The following is a 9241-nucleotide window of genomic DNA, read 5'->3' as shown; positions in this document are numbered from 1 at the left end:
CTCAGCTTAATTAACATTCCTAGCTCACAAGAAATAGACGGTTTCAGGTTTCCAGCAGCACAGGTCTGATAAGACTGAAGGGGGGTTGCGGGGGCTGCTGCAAACGCTGGCAGTCTACATTGTCATCCGAAGAGTAGCACTGGGAGATTTCTAGAAACATATCTTACAGAAAAAAACATCATACTTTACAGACATTGTATATCACAGTCCTTTTTGTATTTTAAATGTTTTTAATAGGAATTGTGTTTTTTCTTTTTTGGTGTTTGTACTATTATTGTCTAATACAGTGTCATTATTCTTTGCATATAATTGAGGTGCTCCTTTTCATATGGGCATGATCTTTTTCTTGCCTTCTTAGATCACTCTCTGGTGGCGCCGCACACCATCTCCAGCACAGGCCAAAAAAGTCTTTCCAGCCTGCTGTGAGAGGGGAATAACAAGAGGGTGTAATGAGTGGGGAGTAATGAGGGATGCCACCGCTGGACCCCTCCAGCACCCACCACCTGACTACACGTGCTGGATCCCGCCGCTGCCTGCCCACCAACCTCCATGCAGTTACAGCCGGCAGGAAAGACCGCGGCTTGAGGCGTGTGGTGGAGATTGGGTGCGGCCACCCTCTGGTGGCGCCACACACCATCTCCAGCACAGGCAGCAAAACGCCGTCTTTCCTGCCAGTTGTGACTGCACCGAAGTGGGTGGGCCGCCACCCCCAGCGCCACAAAGCTGCCCCTATCGTGATGTTACTGCCCTCCTGATGTGATAGCATCGGGCACACATCTAGTATTAGTCTCCTGATGACGCCTTCGGTGAGGACAATGAAGCCCGTAGAAATGAAGGGCTTGGAGAGTGAGTGTGTATATGTCACCTCACCCTATATACTGACCTGTGGGGTATATGTTTTTTCTATTAGTCACTTTCCGACTAACCTTCAGTGGTTGAATTATGGGTATAGTTTTACATTTGGAATTAATAAAGTTTAGTTTTATCCTTTTGTCAGCAAACATGAGGAATGACAAGAGACAACCCATTTAAGAAGATTCAATTTTGGTTAAAACTATTCCAACACTATGAACATAAAAAAGGCTTCTCCTCTATGTGACGTCTCTGATGTTTATTACCAGTTGATTTCCAAGTAAAATATTTCCCACATTAAGAAAATGAAAACATCTTCTCCTCTGTGTGAGGTCTCTGATGTCTATCAAGAAGTGTTTTCCGATTAAAATATTTCCCACATTCTGAACAGGAAAAAGGCTTCTCCCCTGTGCGAGTTTTTGGATGGCGATCAAGATTTATTTTCCCATTTAAAACATTTCCCACATTCTGAACATCAAAAAGGCTTCTCTCCTGAGTGAGTTCTTTGGTGTTTCGCAAGAGTCCATTTCTTGGTAAAACATTTCTCACATTCTGAACATGAATATGGCTTCTCTCCTGTGTGAGTTCTCTGGTGAGTAACAAGCACTGATTTATTTGTAAAACATTTCCCACATTCTGAACATGAAAAAGGCTTCTCTCCTGTGTGAGCTCTCTGGTGGTTAACAAAGTGTGATTTACGTGCAAAACATTTCCCACATTCTGAACATGAAAAAGGCTTCTCTCCTGTGTGGATTATCTGGTGCTTAACACAATTGGATTTATTGTTAAAACATTTCCCACATTCTGAACAGGAAAAAGGCTTCTCCCCTGTGTGAGTTCTCTGGTGGTTAACAAAGTGTGGTTTAAGTGCAAAACATTTTCCACATTCTGAACATGAAAAAGGCTTCTCCCCTGAGTGAGTTCTATGGTGAGTAACAAGCAGTGATTTACGTGCAAAACATTTCCCACATTCTGAACAGGAAAATGGCTTCTCTCCTGTGTGAGTTATTTGGTGTGCAACAAGATTCCCTTTCAGGTTAAAACATTTCCCACATTCTGAACATGAAAAAGGCTTCTCCCCTGTGTGAGCTCTCTGGTGGATAACAAATTGTGATTTAAGTGCAAAACATTTTCCACATTCTGAACATGAAAAAAGCTTCTCCCCTGTGTGAGTTCTATGGTGAATAACAAGCAGTGATTTACGTGCAAAACATTTCCAACATTCTAAACAGGAAAAAGGCTTCTCTCCTGTGTGACTTCTCTGGTGATCAACCAAATATGATTTTTGGTTAAAACATTTCCCACATTCTGAACATGAAAAAGACTTCTCTCCTGTGTGAGTTATTTGGTGTGTAACAAGATTCCCTTTCTGATTAAAACATTTCCCACATTCTGAACAGGAGAAAGGCTTCTCCCCTGTGTGTGTTCTATGGTGCTTAACAAGATTCTGTTTCAGGTTAAAACATTTCCCACATTCTGAACATGAAAATGACTTCTTTGCTTTAGGAGCAGTCTGTTTTTTAATGCCTCTTTTGTGACTTTGATTTTCCTTAGTAGTCAGTAATGCATCAGAAGATGGGACCTGTTTCATAGGATCAGATGACAGATCTTTGCTGTGAATGGATGATGATGTATCTGGAGTAATGGCATTCACTTCAGTTGTATCTTGTAGGATCTCAAGATTATCAGATTTAAAAGCTGAAGATGTCAACTGTCCCTCTGATCTCCTGGTACAGTCATCTGTGAAGATAAAAAACAGTTTTTTTAATAAAATATCCTTGAGTTTTATATTTTTGAATGTTTCTAGTTAAACTGTCCATAAAAATGGCAAGCTATGTAAAAAACTTTAATTATTTACCAAGACAATGACAGTTCACAGTCTAATAGAAAACCTTGTTGGATGAGCCAGTAGTGTGTGGTGTTCAACAGTTTGTTCATTCTGCCTCCCAAATATCGAATAAAAAGAAACCAATCAATGTTATGTAGGCGAAAATAAAACCAATTCTCATCTTACAAAAAACAAGTCCCCACTCAGGTCCATCATCTGTCAATGGAAAAACATAGGTTCCCACACTATTAGTGGCTCAAAGGCTGTTGAAAAGCAACAAGGTTTCCATAAACCAATCCAGCAAAATCCGCTCTCACTTCGGAGTCTTGCAGTGTGCGCAAACAACATTTAGGATCCCTGTATTTAGCAACATTATAGTGAGAAGAATCCACTTAATTTGCGGTGTGTCTCCTGGAGCACAATCTGGGCACTATGTGCTGGGTAATAAAATGGCAAATGTGTAATTTTTACTCTCCAAAATCCACTGTGTGTTAATTTCTGGAAAGAAGCTGTGGAGTCAAAATATTCACTCCTCCTACACACGTGGGTCAAAAGTGTTGTTACCCTTCATTTAATGACAGAAAAACCCACAATGGTCACAGAAATAACTTGAATCTGACAAAAGTAAAAATAAATCAAAAATCTATGAAAATGAGCAAATGAAAGTCAAACATTGCTTTTCAACCATGCTTCCACAGAATTTTAAAAAAATAAAACTCATGAAATAGGCCTGGACAGAAATTATGGTACCCTTAACTTAACCTGTTGTGAATTGTCTTGATCGGACTTCTGAGTCGGGGCTCCCTCTGGTGGTTACTGGGGTAGTGGAGCTGGCCAGTTTGATGGAAGTTTGCCACCTGACGACGATGATTGGGAACTTTGGATTACTGGCTGGGAGCATATAAGTGAGCAGGCTTTCCTTAGTGGTTGCTGGTGATCATTTTTCCTTGTGCATTTTGAGTTCTTCTGTCTCCTGCCTGATCTGCATGGTTCAGTTAAGCGATTCTTTTGATATTCCTTTGCATCTGATTTGGTTGCTTTCTACTTTTTGCTTTGTTGCGAGGGTTCAGTGTGCTCCCTTCTGGGGGCAGCGCTGGGCCCAGCGCCATATGTTACAGCTTGTGTCAGTTAGTTCAGTCCCCTGTTATATTAGTATCTTTTGCTTTGCTTCCAGTTCACACCAGAGTGCTGATCTAGCGGGGGAGAGGTCGTGTGGCCTTAGTGTTTTTGTATATCAGATGTATTGGATTTTTTAGGGTTTTTGTGTGATTGCAGACAGTATCTTTTCTGTCCTGTCCTATCTACACAGTTTGGGCTTCATCATTTGCTCAGTCTATTTTCTGCCTGCGTTTGTATCTATTCCTTTGGGGATCTACTTCGGGGCAGTTTAGATTTCACCTTTCTGGCTTTAGGTTTAATTAGCTCTTCGGCTGTACCGAGGCTTCTAGGGCATTGTAGGAACACTCCATGGCTACTGCTAGTTGTTTTGTTAGGATCAGGGGTCTGCAATCCGCTAAGTTACCAACCTCTCTGGTTTCCTGGTGGCTTAGCCTATTCCTGCCATCCTCCTCGGTGACCCATTCAGAACAGAATCACCAGCCAAAACTGTAGACTCTAAGGGGAACTCAAAAGAAGGAAAGAATTGTAAAAAAAAAAAAAAAAAAAAAAAAGTGTCAGAATTTTGTAATATATTTTTTCCTCTTTTACTCTGGGGATCGATCAAAATTTTTGAATTTTAAGAATAACTGTAAACTACTTCTTGCTTTGAAACCTAACTCATTGGGGAGCTCGGTGCAGCAGGTTAAAATTGTCATCTCCCTGCTGCGTGGCAATCCCCAGGATTGGGCTTCTTCTCTGACACCTAGAGATCCTATTCTGGCTAATGTGGATGCATTTTTTCAAGCCCTGGGGTTGTTGTATGATGAACCTAATGCTATTGATCAGGCTGAGAAAACCTTATTGGCATTGATCCAGGGTCAGGATGCTGCGGAGTAATATTGCCAGAAATTCCGAAAGTGGGCGGTCCTTACTAAATGGAACGATGATGCCCTAGCAGCTCTCTTTCGGAAAGGTCTGGCAGAAACCGTAAAGGATGTTATGGTGGGATTTCCTGTCCCCTCTGGTCTTAACAACTCCATGTCATTAGCCTTTCAAATTGATCAACGTTTACGTGAACGTAAAAGTGCGCGAGAGGCAGTGCTGCCTTTTGAACAAACTTCTGAACCCATGCAATGTGATAGGGTTTTGTCTATGGCGCAAAGTCAAGAGTTTAGAAGGCATAATAAGTTATACTTCTTTTGTGGAGACACCTCTCATGTTTTTTCTGTCTGCCCTAAATGAGAAATACATTTTGCCCACTCATTTGCCGTGGGCAGTGTACAGCCTAAGTTCCTGTTGGTGGTTATCGTGATCTGCTCCTTGCCTACATTTTCTGCTAAGGCTTTTATGGATTCAGGAGCAGCTTTGAATCTGATGGATCTTGACTTTGCCAAACATTGTGGTTTCCCCATGGTGCCCCTACGGACCCCTATTCCCTTGAGGGGTATTGATGCTACCCCTTTGGCGGAGAATAAACCCCAGTTTTGGACCCAGGTGATAATGCGGGTCACCCCGGACCATCAAGAGAATTGTAAATTTTTGGTGTTGCACAATTTACATGATATTATTGTGCTGGGTTTTCCTTGGTTGCAAACCCATAATCCTGTTTTGGATTGGAAATCTGTGTCTGTGGCGAGTTGGGGTTGTCAATGTGTTCTTAGTGACACTTCTGTTTTCTCCACCTCTCCCCAGTCTCAAGATGTTTCTGACTATTTGGCTGATATTTCTGATGTATTTAGTGAGAGTAAGTCTGGATCCTTGCCTCCTCATAGGAGTTATGACTGCACAATTGAGTTACTGCCCGATTGTAAATTTCCCAAGGGTCGGCTTTTCAACTTATTGGTACCTGAACATGATGCTATGCGATCTTATATCAAGGAATCATTGGAGAATTGTCATATTAGACCATCCTCTTCACCTTTAGGTGCTGGGTTTTTTTTGTGGCCAAAAAAGATGGCTCATTAAGGCCATGTATTGACTATCGTTCCGTTAACAAAATCACTGTTAAATATCAGTACCCGTTACCCCTGATTTCTGATTTATTTTCCAGAGTTAAAAGTGCCTGTTGGTTTACCAAACTTGACCTCAGAGTGGCGTATAATCTTATTCGCATCAAGCACATGGATGAATGGAAGACGGCATTTAATACTCCGGAGGGACATTTTGAGTACCTGGCGATGCCTTTTGGGCTCACTAATGCCCCTTCCGTCTTCCAATCTTTTATGAACGATATTTTCCGGGATCTTGTGGATAAGTTTTTGATCATTTATCTGGATGATATTTTGAATTTTTCCAGTGATTGGGATTCTCATGTGGAACATGTCCGGACTGTGTTCCGGATTTTGAATGGAAATACTCTGTATGTTAAGGGATCGAAATGTCTTTTTGGTGTACAGGGGATTTCGTTTTTGGGTTTCATTTTGTCCCCGTCTACTATTGAAATAGACCCGGCCAAGGTCCAGGCCATTTATGATTGGGTTCAGCCCACTTCTCTGAAGGCTCATCAGAAGTTTTTGGGTTTTGCTAATTTCAACCTTAAATTTATAAGAAATTTTTCTGGTATTGTTAAATCTCTGACGGATTTGACCAAAAAGGGCGCTGATGTGCTGAATTGGTCTCCTGAGGCTGTCTCGGCATTTCAGGAGCTTAAGCAGAGATTCACTTCTGCTCCGGTTCTACAGCAACCTGATGTTTCACTCCCATTTCAGGTGCAGATAGATGCTTCTGAGATTGTTGCAGGAGCCGTTTTGTCTCAAAGAGATCTGGTAACCTCTAAGATGAATCCCTGTGCCTTCTTTTCTCGAAAATTTTCTCCATCTGAACGTAACTATGACGTGGGGAATCGGGAATTGTTGGCCATGAAGTGGGCATTTGAAGAGTGGATACATTGGTTGGAGGGAGCTAGACATCAAGTTGTGGTCCTCACCGATCACAAGAATTTGATTTATCTTGAAACAGCCAAGCGCTTGAATCCTAGACAGGCTAGGTGGGCCTTGTTTTTCACACGTTTTGATTTTGTGGTCTCCTTTCTTCCGGGCACTAAGAATGTTAAGGCGGACGCCCTTTCTAGGAGTTTCTTTGCGGATTCTCTTGATGTGACCGAGCCTACTACCATTCTAAATGAGTGTGTAGTTTTTTCCACCATCTCTCACGATTTGAGATGTGCCCTGGAGGAATATCAGGAGGATAATTGATAATTATCAATTCTGTCCATATACTCTTCCCAGACGCCAGCTTCTTAACACAGTCACAGGCTATCCAGACTCTCTACTTTGTCCTCTTTGGCTAGCATTTAAATCTGTTTCAGTAAACAAGATTGTTCTGATGAAGGTCCTATAGTGGACCGAAAACGTTTAACCTTTTCTGTTTGGATGCACGAAATAAAAAGTATCTGAATTAGAGTTGAGCGATACCAGCCGATACTTGAAAATATCGGATCGGAATGGATCGGCCGATCTTAAAAAAAGTATCGGTATCGCCGATTCCGATACCGGGAACCAATGCAAGTCAATGGGGCCAAAATATCGGAATTAAAAAAAACCCTTTCTTTCCTTGTAGGTTAATTCTACATGAAGAAAAACAACTAAGAATAATGTAGAATGTATTGTGGGAGGTGGAGGAGACATTAAAGCCATAGAGGTTTAGCCCAATCAAATGGAATAGCAGGAATTAAACTTTTTTTTTTAAAGATGTTAGGAGTTACAAAGATATTGACTATGTTAGCCTCATTTATATTTTGCCAGACATGTATGTCTTCTTCTTCTACTTCCTTTTTTTACATTCTTCTTCTTCTTCTTCTACTTCCTTTTTTTACATTCTTCTTCTTCTTCTTCTACTTCCTTTTTTTACATTCTTCTTCTTATTCCTTTTTTTACATTCTTCTTCTTCTACTTCCTTTTTTTACATTCTTCTTCTTCTTCTTCTTCTTCTTCTTCTTCTTCCTTTTCTTACATTCTTCATATTCTTCTTATTCAACAATTATTATTCTACATATTCAGCTTCTTCATCTTCTTCCTATTCTTCTTCATCATATTCTTGTTTGTGTCAGGCATTCCTGTAGTTGTTATCTAGAAAAGTTAGAAGTTTACACCTTCCGTTCTGCCTGTCACAAAAGATTTACAACAGGATTTGTCCGCGTTCAGTTTGGCCTGCAGAAGCAGGCCTTTTCCAGGGGCACCACGAGGAGGAACGGACTCACCCCCATACACTGCTTAGTCTTCTTCTGCTTATAAATAAGATAATATCATTTGCTCAGAGTATTAGTCTTATGCTTAATGTTCTTCTGCTTTGTTTTTTTTATGCTTCTTTGTCTTCTCTCTCTTGTTGTTCTGCATCTTGGTGGTTGTCTTCCTGTTCTTTGTCCTCTTGAACCAGCTGACGGTACTGGCACCCGGAGGGGCAGCAGAAGGAACAAGAGCCAATGGCACTACCGAGGACCAGCTGACGGTGCTGGAACCCGGTTACTAAGCAGGAGGTACCTGTGCTACAAAGCACTACCAAGGACCAGCAGACGTTGCCGGAACTCGGATACCGAGATGGAGGCACCTAGGCCAAACGCTCTGACGAGAACCAGCTGACGGTGCTGGAACCCGGAGGGGTAGCATAAGCTGCAAGAGCAAATGGAAATAGCGAGGACCAGCTGACAGTGCTGGCACCCGGAGGGGCAGCAGAAGGAATAAGAGCCAATGGCACAACCGAGGACCAGCTGACGGTGCTGGAACCCGGTTACTAAGCAGGAGGTACCTGTGCTACAAAGCACTACCAAGGACCAGCAGACGTTGCCGGAACTCGGATACCGAGATGGAGGCACCTAGGCCAAAGGCTCTGACGAGAACCAGCTGACGGTGCTGGAACCCGGAGGGGTAGCATAAGCTGCAAGAGCAAATGGAAATAGCGAGGACCAGCTGACAGTGCTGGCACCCGGAGGGGCAGCAGAAGGAATAAGAGCCAATGGCACAACCGAGGACCAGCTGACGGTGCTGGAACCCGGTTACTAAGCAGGAGGTACCTGTGCTACAAAGCACTACCAAGGACCAGCAGACGTTGCTGGAACTCGGATACCGAGATGGAGGCACCTAGGCCAAAGGCTCTGATGAGAACCAGCTGACGGTGCTGGAACCCGGAGGGGTATCAGAAGTTACCCCTGAAAAGCAAAGTTGGCATGCCGCAAGCTGGCCGCAGTTACCGAATCACACAGTCCTACAGGGGGTGCTTGTCCTACTGGCACTATGGAACAAACCTTTCTTACCAGAACCCGCAGTCCACATAGGAAGCACCTAAACTGCTGGCACCCTAGCCTCGGCTAACCCAACCGCAACACGACATGGCAACTTGGGGTGGCAAACTGACATTGACACTTCCCGGAAACAGCAGGCAGGGCTGGAACCAAGCTGGGCAGGAGGGAGTACCCGTGCCAAAGTCAGTTATGAGCAGCAACTGGCGATGTTGGAGCCCAGGACAAGC

The 9241-nt window shown here is 42.9% G+C and overlaps 1 protein-coding gene across 1 annotated transcript in view; it reads right to left on the bottom strand.

The window, feature by feature from the left end:
* Positions 1–1096: 1096 nt before the first annotated feature.
* Positions 1097–9241, bottom strand: part of LOC141082277 (uncharacterized) — a 54292-nt gene continuing 46147 nt past the window's right edge. The window contains exon 4 of the mRNA XM_073566219.1: positions 1097–2592. Coding sequence (XP_073422320.1) covers positions 1328–2592 — 1265 coding nt within the window. The 3' untranslated portion in view covers positions 1097–1327. The remainder of the gene's footprint in view (positions 2593–9241) is intronic.

Source organism: Dendrobates tinctorius, unplaced genomic scaffold (genome assembly GCF_039654945.1).
Source record: "Dendrobates tinctorius isolate UK_male_01 unplaced genomic scaffold, ASM3965494v1 ptg000017l, whole genome shotgun sequence".
NCBI lineage: Eukaryota > Metazoa > Chordata > Amphibia > Anura > Dendrobatidae > Dendrobates > Dendrobates tinctorius.
This window is presented reverse-complemented; position numbering and strand designations above follow the sequence as displayed.